The 18,233-nt window shown below is 49.3% G+C and overlaps 1 protein-coding gene across 3 annotated transcripts in view; it reads right to left on the bottom strand.

The window, feature by feature from the left end:
* Window positions 1-125: 125 nt before the first annotated feature.
* The window catches only part of TTC28 (tetratricopeptide repeat domain 28), a 137,245-nt gene continuing 119,137 nt past the window's right edge, over window positions 126-18,233 (bottom strand). For 2 of the 3 annotated variants that reach the window (XM_054173302.1, XM_054173304.1), the window contains 10 exons: window positions 14,559-14,703; window positions 12,719-12,898; window positions 10,901-11,621; window positions 10,016-10,140; window positions 8,691-8,922; window positions 8,196-8,272; window positions 6,119-6,142; window positions 5,200-5,329; window positions 4,079-4,186; window positions 126-3,591 (listed from right to left, as the gene is read on the bottom strand). In XM_054173302.1, coding sequence (XP_054029277.1) covers window positions 1,967-3,591; window positions 4,079-4,186; window positions 5,200-5,329; window positions 6,119-6,142; window positions 8,196-8,272; window positions 8,691-8,922; window positions 10,016-10,140; window positions 10,901-11,621; window positions 12,719-12,898; window positions 14,559-14,703 — 3,367 coding nt within the window. In that variant the 3' untranslated portion in view covers window positions 126-1,966. The remainder of the gene's footprint in view (window positions 3,592-4,078; window positions 4,187-5,199; window positions 5,330-6,118; window positions 6,143-8,195; window positions 8,273-8,690; window positions 8,923-10,015; window positions 10,141-10,900; window positions 11,622-12,718; window positions 12,899-14,558; window positions 14,704-18,233) is intronic. The other variant, XM_054173303.1, reaches the window with a different exon arrangement.

The following is an 18,233-nucleotide window of genomic DNA, read 5'->3' as shown; positions in this document are numbered from 1 at the left end:
CCCATATTCTTTGCCTTTAGTGCTCATGTTAATGTCTCGCAACGGCAAAACTCGGAACGTTCTCTCCTACCCAGTGGATCCTAGAACATACTCAAAGCAAGTGTTTGATACACACACCATGAGTAAGCTAAACCTACATGATTTTGTATTCTGCTATCAGAACTGAATCCCTTGTCCTGCTATCATGTTTTTCCTCCAAGATTCCCTAAGAAAATCACAATCAGATCTGTACTTTCAAGAAGAGCATCCAGACACGGTAAGTGCAGCAATGCACCTAACACCTTCACAGAGCTGGCTGCACTCACCATTCAGGTAGTCAGTTGCAAGACTGGAAGTTGACTTAAGATCCAGCTAAATCTCAGGGCCTAATTAATTAAGCCTCACAACACCTCTGTGAGGTAGGTAGGTAAGTTCTACTATCCCCATTTCGATAGAAAGGGAAGATGAGGCACGGGGAGGTGAAGTGAGTCGCCTTCAGTCACTCGGCGCGTTTTGGAAGTGCAGAATAGGAACCAAAAGACTTCTGGTGATCCAGTGCTCCGACTTCACAGCACACGGCCTGGGGAATCCTTGGCTCGGAGCTACCTGCGCAGCGTGGCCGAGCTGGCGCTGCCAGCACCCGCAGCGTTCAGTGCATGTAAATGACCATTTGCTCCTGATGGCATCGCCGCCTCTGCCAGCCGCTTAGGAGCAATGCCCAGCGTGATCCCTAGTACCCAAACACCATCCAGCCTCGCAAAGCCAACTGACACAGCACCCCTGGGGGCTCCTGCTTCTCTCCTCTCCAGGACTGGAGGGGCACACAGCTGCCCTGCTCCTGCCCCATTGATGAGCTCTGGCTGCAGTGGCCTCTGCTCCAGCTGGCAGGCTCACTCCAGGAGGAACCTGCCTCCACAGAAGGGGACAGGCTTGCAGTCCTGACCGTGCTGAGCTATGGGGCATGATTTCACAGGATCAGGGAAGGACTGATTTGGTCAAGTGATTTCCAAATCACATACACTGATCTCGCATTCCTGACAACTGTGAGCCTGTAAGATAACGTTCTGAGCTTCAGTGCCTGTAACCCTTTCCTGTGCACACTTAACAGACAGGAGACACTGTGCTGCCTAAACACTTGCCAAAACGTAAATTTCACCTTCCTAATGCTGTGTCAGAAAGATCAGAGCAGTCAATAAACCCAGAACTTGTCCCTCTGTCACACACTCACTACCTCACTCTGAGGCTCACCTTCCTTATTGTGCCCTTCCTTTGAGCAGACCAGCCAGCAAAGTATCACCTGAAAGGTTTCCCTCCAGAAAAGAGCTACCCAAGATGTAGGTTTTAGAGTGGGGCACCTCTGTCCTCTTGTCTTTGTTTCACCATCCTCTAAATGATGCAGGAGAACTGCCAGTATCATGCTGCTGTGGAACTCCATCGCCAGCCATTTCTTGTGTTCAGCTAACTCGGCAGAGGTATCTAGAGGTGTGTTAGCCTCTCTGTCAGCCTTTGAAAGCAATCAAACCGCTTCTACTTCTCTAAGCAGAGCCTGTGCATACTTGGTGCTATACATGGAAGCTCTGCCTCCTCTCCCTTTCCTCTCCAATCCCTGATATGTATCATATCTGTATAAAAAGCCAGTTGTAAAACCTCTGGTTAGGTTAAGAAATACAAGCAGGTGGCTTAAAAGCTAGTGCTTTATCAGACAACCTGGCTCCTTGGACCTGTTGCTGCAAATACTGAACACTATGTAAAAGCTGTTATCAAGTAAGTCTGGCCAAGGTCCTGATAAGGGAAACCCAAACCCATCTGTGTAAGGCCCATGTTTCTCTGCAGTGACAGGCAGGGCCATTCTGTCACCTTCCTGTGCATTGCCAGCTGTGGGTATGGCCATGGCTTCTCAGAGAATGGTTCTGTATTGATAAAGGCAGGTGGGCAGAAGCAAATACTTTCACAAGGCTGTAACTCATCAGCTGGTACTCAAAACATTTCAGCATTTGGAGGAAGGAAAAAATCTTCCTGGTGACAAAAATTTATAACCATTCCCAGAGGGCAGCCTCAAGGGTCGTGTGGTCCCCGGGGCGCTACTGGAAGGTGGCGAGTGAGTCGACGTCACTGCATTTGTGGTGTCAGGGCGCTTATGTCCATTTGGAGGGTTCTTCTGTGGAGAAGCAAGGTGCTGCCCAATAGACAGGTCCTTCAGTTCCAGCTTATCTGCACTTTCTTCTTTGTTGTGCCGCGGAGATAAATTGAGCAAGCTGAGGACATCTTTTTTAGAAGTCATTGTTCCAGGAGCTCCTCGGAGAATCTTTATTGGGCCAGTGGAGTGATGGGGACTGCTTTGCCAGAACATCTTTAAGTTGTGAATTGCTTGCACTTTCTCATCGATGGCAGCCATTTTTAATTTGTCTATGTCCGGGGCATCAGCTGGACTCGAGCGAGCAGAACCAGCCGAGGAGTAAGAAAGAGCAGGAGATGGAGTGCTGCCACCAGGAGACTGATGCCCTGAGCTTGGAGAGTTATTTCTGGGTGATTTAGAAATATGAGCACTGTAGGGAGAGCTGGGGTACTTGAGTTTAAAGTGAGGCTGCTCAGTTAAGGACCCATGTGAATCACAACTTGGAGATGGCTGCCCACTGTACTGGCCGGTGCTTTCTTTGTTGGACATCTCCGATGTCGTGGGGCTGTTATAGCCAGAACTCACTTTCTGAAGGGATGAACTCCTCGTTGGAGGCTTTGGTTTCATTGCAAGAGGTGAAGACTGGTTCTTCTGACTGGAGCTGACTGGGCGACTGAATGCACTGGTCTCTGAGGATCTAAAAGCAGACAGACCTGTGGGGGTGGAAGCTCCGTCATCGGAGCTGGTGCTCTTGCTTACTTGGCTGCTGCTCCTCTGAAGGCGTTCGACAGCAATGAGGTGACTCTGAGTTTCCTCCAGAATCTTTTGGGCCAACTCTTGTGGATCAAGCTTTGGACTACTGTCCTCCTGGGATTTGACAGTGCTGTCAGTCTCAGTGCTAGACTGGTCAGATTCCCCAGTATCAGAACTTGCAAGTTTCCCCACTTTCTGGAAAGGTGAATTTGGACTGGGAATAAGAGTCATTTTAACAGGAGAATTTGGGGTACTTACGCTCCTTTTGGGGTTGATAGACTCTTTAGTGCCTCCAGTCTGACCAGTTTTGGGCTGTTTGTGATCAGGAGAAAATCTTGGCTTTATGTTTTCCTGGAAACTGGCCAGAGGCTCATTGCTGATTATAGAAAAACCTTCATACTCTTCCTCATCTTTGCTGGTTCCAGTGCTGGTTTGTGGTGACAACTGGCTCTGTACTGCAGACCTATGTGGATAGATGTTCTTGGGCCTCTCGTAGTCCTGGCGTCCTCTGTGTCCCACACCATCTGGCATGTTCTCTGGCTTGGAAACAAAACTCATGGAGGAGGCAATGGAGCTCAGGCTATACACTGAAATGGCATCTGATGCAATGCTGTCTGGACAAGGAGGAGAGAATGGAGGATTCTGGTACTGGGGTGCAGGGTTGGAAATAGACTGAGCAGAAGCCAGTGACTCTAGGGATGAGGAACTGTCCAGGCTTAGGCGCTTAGGCAGCTCTGTAGAATCTAAAAGAAGAGAAAACACACATGTACAAACATGCCCCTAGATACACAATAAAAGCAAACAAAACCCAGTCATGTTCTCTCAGAATTAAGAGGAAATGATACAAAACTTGCACTCAAACTCCATGCTGCTTCAAAAAAACCCAACTGCTACCAGAGTGAAGGAAAAAAAACCTGTGCAGAGCCCAGGAAATGCCCAGGCAAGAGCCTCATCCCAGGTGAAACCTGTTGATTCATCATCATTTTATAGCTCAAAACCAAGAGGGAGTGATACATCCTCCAGCTGCTGGACTCTATTCCCAGCTCTGGCCTTAGCCAGGTCTTGGTGTTTGTTTCACATACCAAAAAACCCCAAAGAAATATTTGCTACACCTGTTGCACAATGCCTAGTCTGTAGGACATGTGTGACCTCTGCAAAAGGTACAAATGTGACATTTCAGTATCAACTCATCAGTGATACAGGAGGAAAAATGACTGTAAGTAGCTTTACCAAAAAGTGCCAGCAAGGATTGTAGAGCAAAGTGCATGGTCCTCCTATTAGCTTGCTTTCCAGTTTTCAGAATCACCTCTTCTTGGCCAACTTCACAAAGGTCAAAACCTGTAGTGGAAAATGGAGCAGAAAAATCACACCTCATACCACAAACAGAACAAAGAGATAGGAGATCCTGCAGTCCCCTGGGATGACGACTCCTCACCTACAATTCAGTTTGTTGGTGTGGTTTTATTTCCATTTTTTTCCAGCAGGTTTTGGGAGCTTTATGGTGCTGGACTGTGAACAAATCACTCCTGTCCAAACTGACAGACAAATGCACTCGGTCTACTTTTTTAGTTGCAAATTATTTGGAATTGTCAGGGAATGATACACTAAACACCTCATGGGACACTGTCTCACATGCCCTACCATTCACCATTGATCCAAGGGTTTCTCACAGGAGTGGGTCTGAAGAAGAGCACAGACTGTGGGATTCAGCAGATGAGGGCTGGGCTGCTGGGGGCATGACTGTGAGAAGAGATGCCTGGCTTGTACAAGCTCCTCAGTCTCCTTGGATGTTTCTTTTTGCAGCACTGCCTCTTCCCTGCAATGCCTTTCAACCAGCTCTAAGAAAGGCTTAAGCCAGAATAAAATCTAGTTGGATATTTAGTTCTCATCTGTTTCTTCTAACAGATACAGATCCCAGTACAATCACCCTGGAATGTCCTACCCCTGCCAGTGCACAGGTTTCCCTGCCAAAGGAATGACTGCCTCGCTTCAGGTAGAAGACCAGGAGCAAACTCAAAGTATGTAATATGAACAAGAGGGAAACAGGACCCTGAAATATAAACCAGGCTTAAAACAACTTGACAGTGCCAGCCTTCTGTCAGTCCTGAAGTCTGTGCTCAGCTGACTTGAGAGATGTTTTGGTGCATGAGAGAATAATGCACCTTACCTCTGGCCAACCAGCAAGCAAAGGAACTCTGCACACAGAAACTGACAGAGAAGTCCTGAGATGTCAGGGGTCACATCCAGAGATGCAGAGACCAAGCAGCACCCAGACAAACAGATCTAAAGCCGTGAGTCTGGTCACTATTTCAAGCCACTACAGGAGACAAAGGAAAGAAGTGTTTTCCTACCTAGAGCTGCCAGAAACTCATGACAGCCAGGCAGCCTCCAGAGCTGGACACTGATGGAAACCTGGATTGGTGCAGAGGAGAAATCTTGCTCCTTCTCGCCTGCCTGAAGTTGAACCAGGACTTGATGGAGCTGGAGAAAACAATACAGACATCATTCATTCCTTACAGAACACATCACTGCTCTTCTGACAGCCACAGCCATGGAAATGCACTGCAAACATCCCTCTCCCTGCACACCCACAGGAGCTGCTGTTCTTGAACAGAACAGTCAGATGGAAAGGTCTGGGCAGAGGGGCAGGCCAGGGACAGCAACAATGGACAAACTTGAACAGCAGCAAAGGCAGGGACAGAACAGGAGTGAGGGCTGGGCAGTGGCCAGTGAAAACTGAGCAAGAAGGAAGCACAGCAGGAAGGTCTGTGAAGTGAAAGAAAAGAAGAGAGCTACTTTAGGGCTGCTCACAGAAATACACTGAAGCCCATTCTGTGACTGAGCCACACTCCTTGTGCAAATCCCAAGAAACTCATTCTCAGCATTTAACTGGGCAGAACAAGTCATATGAAACCATGGAAGAGTTTCCTAATACCTCCATGGCTTCCAGGAAAGAAGTTTCTCAACTGTGCCCAAGGGACAGGAGTAGCAAAGTAGAGGAAAAAAAGCAGTCATGAAGATCTGACACAAATTAAGGTGCCAGGATCCCATGTAATTCAAAAACAAAGCCAGGGCAGGAAGGACAGAAAGTCATTAACCAGGTACCAGCTAAGGTCAGGACCACCCCATTCTAACAGCCCCCAAAAGCTGAGGCAGTCTGTTTGCCACACTAGCACTAGGGAGCAGATTCCAGGCCTGGAAGAGGGTTGCAGATGCTCTGCAGCAGCAGTGACCACAGCACTGTCACTCCCCAGTCCATGTAATACTCACCATTCCCACCATATTTTTAACAGCCTTCGGGCAGCAGGTAACAAGAAAGGAAAAGAGAGGAGAAAATAAGAATGCACACAGGTTACTCTGTGCTACAAAATGGCTGTGATGGAGAGCCCTGCAGCAACACAGCCCCATGCAAACCAGCATCCAGACTGCCAGAGGCTCTGCTCAGGGAGAGAAGGGAGCAGAGGGAATGGCCTGAGCTGCGAACCAGGAGTCCCACAGTGTGGGAACAGGCAGCTGGAATCTGGGAGCGCCCAGCTTATGACAGTCAACTCAGACACTCAGCAGGGAGACACTCAGGCCAACCCACACTCTGGCAGAGGGCTGAGCACAAAACAAACCCTTCTCTTGTTTTCCCTGGGGTACTTTCTTGGCACTTAACGCAGCCAGCAATACCTAACTTTGCCTCGCACATGCCACGGTTCTAAAAGTCCTCTCTTTTGTGGTACCTGCTTTCTCTTTTGCACTAAAAAAAAAAGTAGGTTTGTGCCTTATCAAAAGATGAGGCTCCCTGCCTTGCTGCTTCACTAATGCTGAGAGCACCTGCTCCCCTGTGATGCCCATCGCCAAGATGGGAAAGACAGCAACAGCCACTGACTGAACCGTCAGTCCTCAGGCTCTGGTTTCAGCCTTCTCTCCTCTGGGACAAGCAGAGCCTAAGCTCTCACCAACTGAACTGCTGAGTGAAGGAGGAGAGAAAAGCAAGTCACTGCAGAGGAAGGCAGGGCTAAGCTGAAAAAGCCCTAACTTGTAAAAACTGGACAGACACTTCTGCAAAAGGAAACTCTGCCCGGGGTTTGCAAAACCAGCAGAGTGCCCCTGCCAATATTTACTGCGCTGGGCAGCACGGTGAGTGCCTCTCTCCTTAGATGTGTGCAGCCATCTGAGTGTTTTCCTCGGGTGTTTTAATTGTCCAAGGCAAGAAGACAATCGCGAAGTCATCTCGCAGGCACTGTAACACATCCTGACCCATCCAAAATGTGTCTACTTGTCGCGTCCCTTCGACTCTCGGCCTCCCTCTAGTGGCAATGAGGGAAAACCAATCCTGCCGCTCAGCCGCAGAAATCCCAGGCACTGACAGAAGAGCCGAGGCAAGAAAGCAAAATGCCATCAAGGAGAAGCCAGCAGAAGTGTCTCAGGCACTGCTTTAGATCCTAACAAGAAACACCTTCCTTGAGGCAGACTCAGTCGGACGGGCAGACAAAGCAGGCTGCTTTGTGGGGCACAGCAAAGCTGGGGCTCTGATTTGCATTTTGTGCAGACAGCATGAAGGGAAGAGACCTCTGAGGCTCCACAGAGACAATCCCAGCTGCCCACAGCAGTACTTCCCTAGAACATTTTTCCATGGGGAAAGGGGAAAAGAAAGTGAGCTCCAGACCCATTCATGAGGTGCAGTGTGCTCAGTTACTGCAGCAGGCAAATGACAAAAAGAAGCCTCATTAGAGGAGCAGTCAGGACAAGAAACATGTAATGAAGTGGCACAGAGAAAGGTCAAGTTAGGCCAGGCATGCTAGAAGGACTGGGGAGAGGAAGGAATGTGAAGGAGGGTGGGGGAGCAGGGAGGACCCCCACAGGCACAGGTGGCACTGCCTTTCTTTTAAAGGCCGTGAATCCTTTCAGCAGAGCTATCAGCATGCACCCCAGGAGAGGCAGAGGCTCAGAAAGGTTTCTGACAGACCTTGCATCATCCAAAGTCAAGTATACCTTGGGACTTTGGTAGTTACAGTGGATAAAGACCAGCCAGCATGGGCCCTGGATATGATGGCCAAATAACATTTACAGTTCTGCCCCTCATTTCCCATATTTTGGTTCCCCCTCACTGCAGCAGGTATCGTGTTTTCACTTCTGTCTCTGAAGGAGGATACCCAAAGCAGCCCAGTAACATACCTGCATTTTTCCCTTCTGGATTCACTTCCTTTTACACAGGCAAGTTTAGAATTTCAGCCCTGAAGTCTCCCAGCAAGCTCTGGGCTGATAATCCAGGGCATAAAGTATTCTGTTTATTTCTGAATCTACTGACCTGGAAAGAACCGTTTGGGAGCTGGTACTGGAGGAAAACTTCCCAACTCACCCTGTTGATAAGCTGTTCTCCTGTTTCTGAAGCTGTGATAAGTTTACAAAGTGCCTGAAGTGCAGGGTTCGGCAAACCTGGAAAACATCAGCAAAAGCAGGGATTGTTCAGGGCCTGTCCCTTGACTGCTGCAAGTGCAAGAACCTGGACAGGTCACAAACTCTGCTGATTCCTAAAACCTCTCCCTGATGTCACTGAACAGCTCTGGAAACAGCAGCAATCTCCAGAAAGGAAAAGCATTTCCCACTCTGCATCTGATTGACACAGTTTCGGACTGAGAGCTGGGAGAAGGGAATCCTTACACCTCACACTTCTCAGATACTGGCCCCAGTAGTAAATGATTCCCACTGATGGCAAAACGTTCAGTTAACCCTTTACTTCTAGAACTTCTGCCCCGTTCAATACTTTGATTAGGAACATCACCCTTTTTCAGGCTTGCACCAAAGCAAGGCAGGGAATGCCGGTGGGCAGAGCCCAGGGCTGGCCTGCTCTTACCCAGGAGGGACTGGATGGTGGTGCTGCACTGCTGCAGCCGCTCGCCGGGGTCGGCGGTTGGGAAGAAGACCGCTGCCGGGAGGCCGCTGGCCGGGGGGTCCAGCCGAAAGCCCACCGCGGTCAGCAGTGCTTGCCAGCCTGGAATGCCACCAACTTTGTTCTCCACGCTTTGCTGGGAGGTGTACATGGAGTTGTGCTGCCCGTTCTGGATCCGCTGCAATGACTTCTCCACCTTTGGGGGAAAGTTAGCATTAGCTTATTTTAGAAGAGCTTTTCACTAACCTCAGCAGGTTGAGAGCAGGCAAACCCAGTGCTGAGCTGGGCCTGTCTCACACAGAAGGACGTTAGCAGAGCTTCCAGCAGCTCAGCATGCAGAGCTGAAAAATTACTGTCTAGAGTGTCCACACTTTCCAGGATGCCACTGGAAACAAAGTACTGGTTTGATGGGGATAGCTTCCTATAGGCCTGGCAGCTACATTTCTCCCCACATGAGTCAAGCTCAGGTCCCAGTCTCTCCTGTACACTGCTTACTAGCAGGCAAGAGTCTGCAGCTACGTGATAAACAGTAAAGAGATCTGTCTCCACAAAACCCAACACTGGGATAACTCACAATATCCACAGGTTGCCATCATCCTGTGGACACTCCACCTTCCTGTGGGACCACAGACGGCACATTGGAAAGAAAAGTGTTAAAAGCCAGAAGAGATTACTGAAGCCATCTGGAAGTTTGGCTCCAGTCATGCTGCTCCCCACAACAGGCTACTGATAGATTTGGGGACAAAGTGCCTCTTACCTTCCAAGTATGCAAAGAGACAGCAGTCACTGTGCTCTGCATCTCCATGGCTGCAAGATTTGCAGCTATTCTCTTGCAGAAAAAAATTAACCCCAATGATTATCTCATTTTTAAAGCAGAGACCAAATTCAACAGCTAATGCAAAGCAGATGGGTCTGGGGAAGGTTTTGTCACAACACAGTGTGAGACTTCATTTCATTTATCTCTTTTTGCTCTGGACACTTCACAGAATCACAGAATGTTAGGGGTTGGAAGGGACCTCAAAAGATCATCTATTCCAACCCCCCTACCAGAGCAGCATCACCAGGATCATCAGGTGTCCCAGTCTTTTCACAGTGACACTGAGCTTTCACAAGAGCCTGCCTTGTGGTAAGGGAGAAGGGTTGAAGGTCTCTGTATATAAATGTACATATATATTCCAGTGGGAGTGGCTATACATCAGGGCCCACATCTCTTTCCCTTCACCATTTAGAGATGCACAGGTGAGGTTGTCTCTGCAGCACCCTCCCTGTGGCTGTCTCCTTTCCCTTACCAGATGTAGCAGGACACGCAGAGCATCTCGGGCCCTTTCAGGGTGCTGCAGAATCTCGGTCAGGGCCTGTCCCACCAGTGAAGAAGGGCTGTTCAACTTTGTATCACTCCCAATAAGCATGAAGCCTGCAGGATTCAGAACAAGAGACTCTTAAATCTCTGTTTGTTAGAGGAAATGTCCAGAACAGAAACAGACACGCTCTGCCCTCCTGGAATGGGGGTTTACTGTGCTCTGCAGTGATGGTCTTTTCCCACAGCAGCTGCCCATTCCCTGCCTAGTCCCAGAGAGTGAAGTTCCAGAAAGCTTCTAGATGCTTCTCACAGTCCTTCTCCATGAGATCAATAGTGTTTTCCTGTTCAAGCAAGCGGAAAAACACTGTACTGCAGCTGAGCTTGTCCTAGCATGCTCCACGTCTCCCTTACAGCAGTGGAGATCAATAGATGCTGAACAGTGCTCAAAGACACACAACTCAGAAAACAGAGCTCTCCCTGTCTTGGTCAGAAACACATCTTGACTTATGCACATCCTAAATGCAGCAGAAGGAGCTCTGCCTGCCCCTCCTCATCCACAGCAGTGAGGTACATGGCTGCCTGACATCTCTCTGGTGCCTTTTCTTTCCAGTCGTGAAACCACTGTGGTGAAATATTCACTTCAAAGTTGCATTAAATTCTATCAACTTCTTAACAGTGAAATACTGATGTTTTCCATGACACTGACAGTCAGCCCCACTCAGAGCAGCTGGAGTCTGAGACATGAGGGTGAATTCAGATAGAGAGGAGAACACATAGTGCTCCCTGCTAGCACGGCTCCTCACTAAACTCAATCTGCCATAAGAGTGCTTTGTAGAACCTTCATCTGGTGTGTCAAAAAGCAGATCCTTCCTACCTGCCCAGTTGGATGGATGGGAGAACTGCTTGCTGCTCTGCACAGTCTTCATCGCTTCTCCAAGGGCTGCACTGGCTTTCATCCCATTTAAAAGAGAGGAATAGAAAGCATGCACAAACATCTTGGAAGCAGCCACAGGAACAGGCCAGAGGGACACGAGGACGCACTGAGCCCCAGCAGCCAGAAACGCTCTTGTCAAGCCAATGACTCCATCAGCAGTGACTTTGCTGTTGGATTCCTGGTAAGAGCCAAGAACTACTAATTTGACAGGAAGCCGCAGATCCAGGACATCAGCTGCTGTGAGCAGGAACTCCTGAAGAGGAGGGCAGTCTGAGATGCTCTCCACATCACTGGCATCATCCTGCATTCGAAGGGATTCTGGGATTGTGTAGGGGTTCCCGAAAGAACTCTTGCTGCTGGCTGGATTGCTGTCAGTGTTGGGTGTCAGGACCAAAGCAGACAGTTTCCAGGAGACATGGGTTGCAAAATGAACACATTCTGCCTGAGTGAGGGCACTCATGACCCTCTCTTTTGTTGCTGCACTGCCAGCTAATGGCTGGCAGCCAAGTAACTCAGATACCATGTATGCCTCCTCTTCTGCAGAGGGCATAGGCCCCCATAGCCACCTGTCCATAACTGCTGGAGGGAGCTTGGGATTTCCTATTACAGCTGCCATTGAGGTAGAACTGGAGTAAGCAGGAGTATTCTTCTTTGCTTGGGACTACAGAGAGGAAGAGAAAGAGAAAACGTGTTTCAAAGATCTGTTTGTTATGGTGCTGGTAATAAAATATCCTGTCTCTGGCTCCAAACAGAAGTCTGGTTGTCATAAGTACCAAAAAAAAAACCAACAAAAAAACCAACCAAACAAAACCATCCCTTTAGTTTCCTTCTGTATTCCAATGAACATCTCAACTGGAGTCCAATCAGGATTTCTATCCCCACATCTTGGGTGAACACAGAGAGATAAGAACAAAACAAAAGACTGAGCTCAGGTCCCTTTGAGTGCCATAGCAGAGCTAAAAGCATTATCACAGCTTCCCACTTCATGTGAAGACTATTTGTAACCAGTTGCTAACTGGTCCCTCACACCTGTCTGTCAAGGACCAGTATCACCACTGCCAGCAGCATGGTGCTGATCACTGGAGCCTGACACTGAACAGAAAAGCCCAATTCCCACAGGAGGAATGCTGATGAGGTTCAGACCCTTCTGCTGTTCCTGTGACTGTGTTTTACCCGGTGCAAGCTGTGACATGCAACAAACAGCTCAGCAAGAGATGTGACACTTCAGGCTTCCTCCTGGAGACCTGGCCCCTAGAAATGCTGAAGTCAACAACAGCAGACAGAAACTTTTGCAGGATTTGCCTGGGGTATTCACTTTGCCTTAGAGCTTCAGTGTCCTGAGCATTTGTGGCCTTCCCCAACAAAAAGCTAAAATGCTTGTAAAGAAGCCAGAAATGTGACAGGACGATCAGTTTGCCAAGGAAGCTCAGTATAGATCAGGACCACTGACACTTCTGCAGTCTGCCATGTAGTTCCACACTCCAGGATGTGCCATCCTTCAGAGGAGGATATATAAAAGATCTCTTCTCCTTATCCCTCCTGGCATGCCTGGGGCTGTGGTTTTGTGCTGCAGGAACTACACCAGCGGTGCTCAACACACTCATCAGGACTGGGAGTGCCTCAAGAGGGTGGAACATTCGTGGGTTTTGTCCTTGTGCCTGGCACAGCAGGACAGAGCTGCTGCTTTTCCAGCGTGTATAGGAACCTGCACCCCACAGGGAGATGTTGTGAGCAAGGTTTTATACAGCAGTGCCTGACCTTGGAGCTGGGATTCAGCGACTGGATGGATGGCACTGCAATGAGGCTGAAGCGCTCATAGAGGTACTCGTTGGAGGAACTGCCCTTCAGCAGAGCAAAAGGAATGAGGTACAGCTCTCCCTCCAGAACCAGGATTAGCTGGCGGTGGCGGCCAACAGGCCCACTGGAATGCATCAGACCCTGAAAGGAAAAGAGAGAATCAGCCCATCCACTCCACTACCGTGGTTCAGCCCAGATACACTGACCCATCTCACTAGCAATCAAAGAATAAGAGGACTTCCCAGTCAGTCTCAAGCTTTAGCTCTCAGGCAGCAGCAAAGATGAATGAGCATCACTACAGAAATAGAAAAAAACCAGCCTGGCAGTCACCTCAAAAGGGAGTCTGGAGAGAGTCAGAAATACCAAAACCAGGTCAGCTACAAGGGAGAATGTCAAACCACAGAAAGCTGAAGAGAGACAGTGAGGAGCTTTAAAAGGCTTTTTGCCATTTGAAGTGGGAATAAAACTGCTGAAGGAAAAGAACATTTTCATCTAAAAGGAGTTAAAAACAGTTGCTGACCTCTCGCTGTTACTCCTGCCCTCCATACAGCCCTGCCCCACTGACTACAAAGAGAGGCAGGGCAGGTGCTGCCACAGAGCAGACCCAGGAGCCAGTTCTTCTCCATCCTGATGCACTGTTCATTGCCTCAGTTCCACCCCCAGGGAGGCCCCTGGGGAGCCCCCAGCACGCCTGCTCTGTAGCTGAATTCCCCAGCCTCCAGCCAGCCCTGCCTTGCTCTGCAGAGCCTGAGCTGACAGTAGCAGCTTCCCACTGGGGCAGCTGCTGTTCTCTGGAAATGTTTTGAGTTTTTTTTTTTTAGTTTGTTTTGTTAATACAGATTCCATTTTGCTTGTTGCTCCAGGACCTCTAGCTGCCAGCAACACAATCAGAGCATCTCAGCCATGGTGACCCGTGCCTAGCAGCGTTTTTAATTTGTATGTAAAAGCCCCAGAGTTTAATATTTTTCCCCCCTCACAACAGCTCTGTGTGCATTACAGAAACAGAAATAAAACTGTGAGGATCATTTGCATTTCATATGCCTCCAAGAATTCATTTCAGGGTGAGTTCTAACCAAAAATAATCTGTTCAGCCAGAAAAAAAAGAAGAAAAGCATGAACTGCCAAGCATGGGCCCATGTGTTCTACTTCAGAACAATGATACCAGCTACACTGGTGATTTGTCATGAGGATGGAGAAGTCTCTGGTCCAGTGCTCGTGGGGAGCGTGGCTGTGCAGGGTCAGACCAGCTGACAGCCACTGGCTTGGCTGGGTCCCTCACTTGCAGCCAGTGCCACTGTAATTGGAAGTTTCTGTTATTATGGGACTGTCAAACCACACACAAGACCTGAACTACATCTTCATAGTAAGTGGCTAGAAGGGACCCTGTATCTGTTAATCTGGATGCAGGGAGCGAGGTGCAGCTTGTCTGGCCACAGCTGGCTGCCGGCATGGCACAGCACAGGGTGGCCAGTGGTGCTGCTGGGCTCCAGTGCTGCTGGTTCCTATCCCCAGTCCTATTTGTCCCTAGAAAGAGCTTCTGTTTGCCAACTAGCATTAGTGAATCAAGGATGTGCTGCCTGCTTAGGCTCAAACACCTCATACTTTGGCAGCTGACTGAAGTGGTATCAACAGCAACATCCTTTGTTGCCACCTCCCACAACTCCCAGTCTCACCACCTAGGAAGAGCAAGTGAAAACCATCACACTTCAGCTACAATGTCTGCCTGCCTACACTTGCTTTCCCACAGTGACAGGGGATTTTGGTCAGTGAATCTCTACAATTCTCCATGCCAAAGGCTTACTCCTTCCATAGGTCCTATCAATAAGTCGTAGAGCGCACGGAGCGGGGGCTTGGTGAAGGAAGCCTGCCTCCTTGGAAGAGATGATGTTCCATCCTTAACGGGAGACATGGTACTGCTGAACAGACTGGTCATGCTCTGACAGCTCCTGTGGACAAAAGGCAAGAGAGGTTAGCTGCAGAAATCTGAAGTCCACTATAGATTGTCCTGACTGCCTAACTCTTACAAATGAGCCAGTCCCTGTGCACCCAGAGGACTCTGTTCTCTACGGTGCATCATGGGAGGGCTTTATCCTCCTGTTCAGCTTCAAACCACAATGACATTAATGGCAGGGGGAACCAGCTGCAGACATTTCTGTGGAGTTCCTCAACAAATTCAAATGCCTGGAGCACTGCTCACTGTTTGTACTGCAGATGTGTCTATGGTGGTTGTGTGCAGGCAAAACATTAAAACCCACTAACAACTGACTGCAATCAGAGCAAGATTTGCTCTTGGGTTTAGCATGGCAGCAAAAGGAAATGTGACAACAGGCAAATGACAAGATATGAAGATTAGACCTGTGCTTGGCTGCCACTCCTCTGAACAGCTCCATGAACCCATTTCTGACATCCACAGAGGCAGAGTTCTGCAGGTGCCCTCCTGGCATCACCAGCCTCCAAACACCATCATTCTGAGGAGGCTGAGATGGCTACAAAAAGTTACTGCCCTGTTGAGGAAATGATGTTGCCCCATTCACGTCTCACTAATCCGGCAGCTGTGCTTCCCAGAAAGGTTAGCCTTGGCCTGCTGCCATGAACAACCATTTCATGTGAAAAGGACAACTGTCTGGAAAGTTTTAACAGGTGGACCTTAAAGAACAGGCAGGGAGGGAAGTAAGACATTGAACAAGAATGGTAGTGCAACATCTGGAGTGTAACCAGAGTCAGTACTGGGGATGTCCAGCAACGAACACAACAATCTCAAGTATAAAAGGCCACCCATGAGACCACACATGCCCCACTGTCCTCAGGGTGTCAAAATCATTTGATGGAAGGTACCATGAAGTACCAGTCCAGGTCATGCTCTGAGACTGCCGTGCAGAGCTTCCTCCATGCTTGGTCTCCATGAAGCACAGCACTGTTTGGCCTCTCAGACACCTTCCTATGTCCTGTGCCTTTGTCACTTCACGGAACAGGAAAGCAGCTACAGTTTCCTGATCCAGGACCAAACTCAGGCTCTATCAGGCCAGTCTGCAAGGTCTTTTTTGTTTGGAGAATGTTTAATCTGAAGAAATGCCTTGTCTCTGTTCCTTATTTTTACCTCTTGCCTGGATCAATCCCTATCTTATCAACAAAGAATACAAATTAAAGCAGAAAGTATTTGCACATCCAGGAAATCAAAAGACAGCACAGCATCCAACAAATATGTTAATGAGCTATATTAATAGCTGATTGCATCTTTATTCATATGTATGAATAAACACACACACATGCCTACAGCAGATACAGAGGTACAGTGTCTCTATCAGATTAAGCCAACATGCAGGAAAAGAGAAGGAGAGCAAAATACTGCACTCAAGTGCACTCCTACCACTGACAAAATCCAGGTCTGAGACAGCTCCTGCCCTGTTGACACCAACAGACCGACTCAGACAGTTCCTCTCTCCCTGGTTGCTACAACCAGCCTCCAGACACAGCTCACATCATGTCCAGAACCTATTCTCTAAAGAAGAAATGATGCTACCACCCATGCCCCCAACTGAAAAGGAATTCACACCTCATGGGCCAACAGGAGTAAGTTCGGAATGCAAATAGAAGCTTGGAGTCCTACTGCCTGGCCCCCAACACAGGGATACTGCTGAGCACTCAAGGAGCTAACTTGTGCAGTGCCAGGTTCAGTGCAGGATCAGCACAGCCTCAGCACTGCTGTTCCCCTCTGCTTCCTTGTGCAGCAGCAGCTGACTGAGCTGCAGCCCTCAGTGCTTTCTGTACATTATGTAGCAGAGAGCTTGAAATGAGAAAAGGAGACAAAAACTGTGCTTCCCCAACCTCACACATTTCTCTGCCCTGAACCCTGTGCTCAAAGAACATCCCCTCCCATATATCCCACCTGATGTACCAGTCCAGAAGGGCAGGGACACCTCGCTGCTCACCCAGGATGCAGTGAGCAGGCAGGGCGCTGGTCCCAGCAGAGCAGCCCTGGTCCTCCCTGTAGCAGCAAGGAGCCAGCAGGCGGCACTCGCCAGCCTCACCCCCTGCACCCACCGACCTGAGACGGCTCAGGGACTGCTGGCAACAGGGGCTTGAACACTCCCATCAGCAGAGCCTCCTTCTCTTGCTTTCACAGCCAAGCAGCTCTAGATTTATTCCTTCACCACTCAGATTGCTTTTCATTAGAACACCACCAATGATATTCCTATCATAAATCTTTCACATCTCTTGCCTGTGTGTTTGTGTACACAAAGAAGAGTGGGGAAAAAAGCCCACAGAGGCAGAGCCCTGGAGCCCTGGCCAGCCCACCACCCTTCCTCCCAACCAATGCACACTAATGACTCTCCAGGTGGCTTGCCAGGCAACTGAGTCCAGTGTTTTCTATATGACAAGAGGGAGACTTTTGAATCTTTTGGCCCAAGGCCCCTTCTGCAGAGTGCTGGCTTCTGGCATGTTGCACTTATCATTTCTACCTTGCTCTTGCAATGTAAAGGAGTACCCTGATTCTGAACAGTAAAATCCCTCATTTGGAAGCCCCTGCACAGACTCTGCAGTGCTGCTTATTTATAACCCTTTGTATCAAGCAGCACAACCTGCAGCAGGCAGAGGAAACAACGCACAGGGGGCTGCCTGCACCAGCCTAGTGCTGCTTCCGCCCTTTGTCCTAGAGATGTGAGAACAAAGCAATGGTTCCAGCAGCAGCAGCAGCCCAGAGGAAGGGGGAAAAGCCCCCGGTCATGTAAGCACTGAGCTCAGACTGATTTGGTCTACACCACCCTTCCAGGGCCTGGCTCTGCTTGCCAGCTGGGAGGATCCCAACCAGAGTTGGTGCACAGCTGCTCCCGCCTGGGCACCCATCCGGACTCTGCAGAAGCCAAAGAGTGCTCATGACCACATGCAGCCCTTGGGGTGGACTGGGGGCCAAACACTGCTGCAGGGGTCTGACAGCCTCAGCTGGCATACATGAGGCCTGTCATTCTGCAAGCCTCCCTCCTAAAGACTCCTCCTAGAGATGCAGCCTCAAATCTATGTTCAGGCATTGACACACAATGCCAAGCTGCAGGAAGCTCCAGAAAACATTCAGATATGAGCTCCCTGTGGATGCCTTCAAGGATCCACAATTATCTCCAGAACCCACCAGTGGCTGCACAGAACCCAGACCACCCAGCACTCTCTGCTTGTGTGGTCCGTACTTGGGCAGCTACAGCGCAGCACCACGCACGGTGGAGAACCAGAGAGATAAGAGTCTCCAACCACTCACTGCTGTCCTAGCTGCCTTCCAAAGACCTCACTTTGTCCTGGGCCAGTATCCCTGGTACCCCTCCTGGTTCCCCATCCATCAAGCTGCAGCTGCAACTTGCTGTGTGACAACATAAGCATAGCCAACAGGGCCAAACTCAGCAGAGAGTCCTGTGCCAAGAGGAGAGGGGAGACAGACATCATGATGGTCTCCAGGATGAAACCTTAAGCACAAGGAGATGAAGCAGCA

Source organism: Dryobates pubescens, chromosome 25 (assembly GCF_014839835.1).
Source record: "Dryobates pubescens isolate bDryPub1 chromosome 25, bDryPub1.pri, whole genome shotgun sequence".
Taxonomy (NCBI): Eukaryota; Metazoa; Chordata; class Aves; order Piciformes; family Picidae; genus Dryobates; species Dryobates pubescens.
Note: the sequence above shows the minus strand (reverse complement) of the source record. Positions and strands in the feature narration are given on the sequence as shown.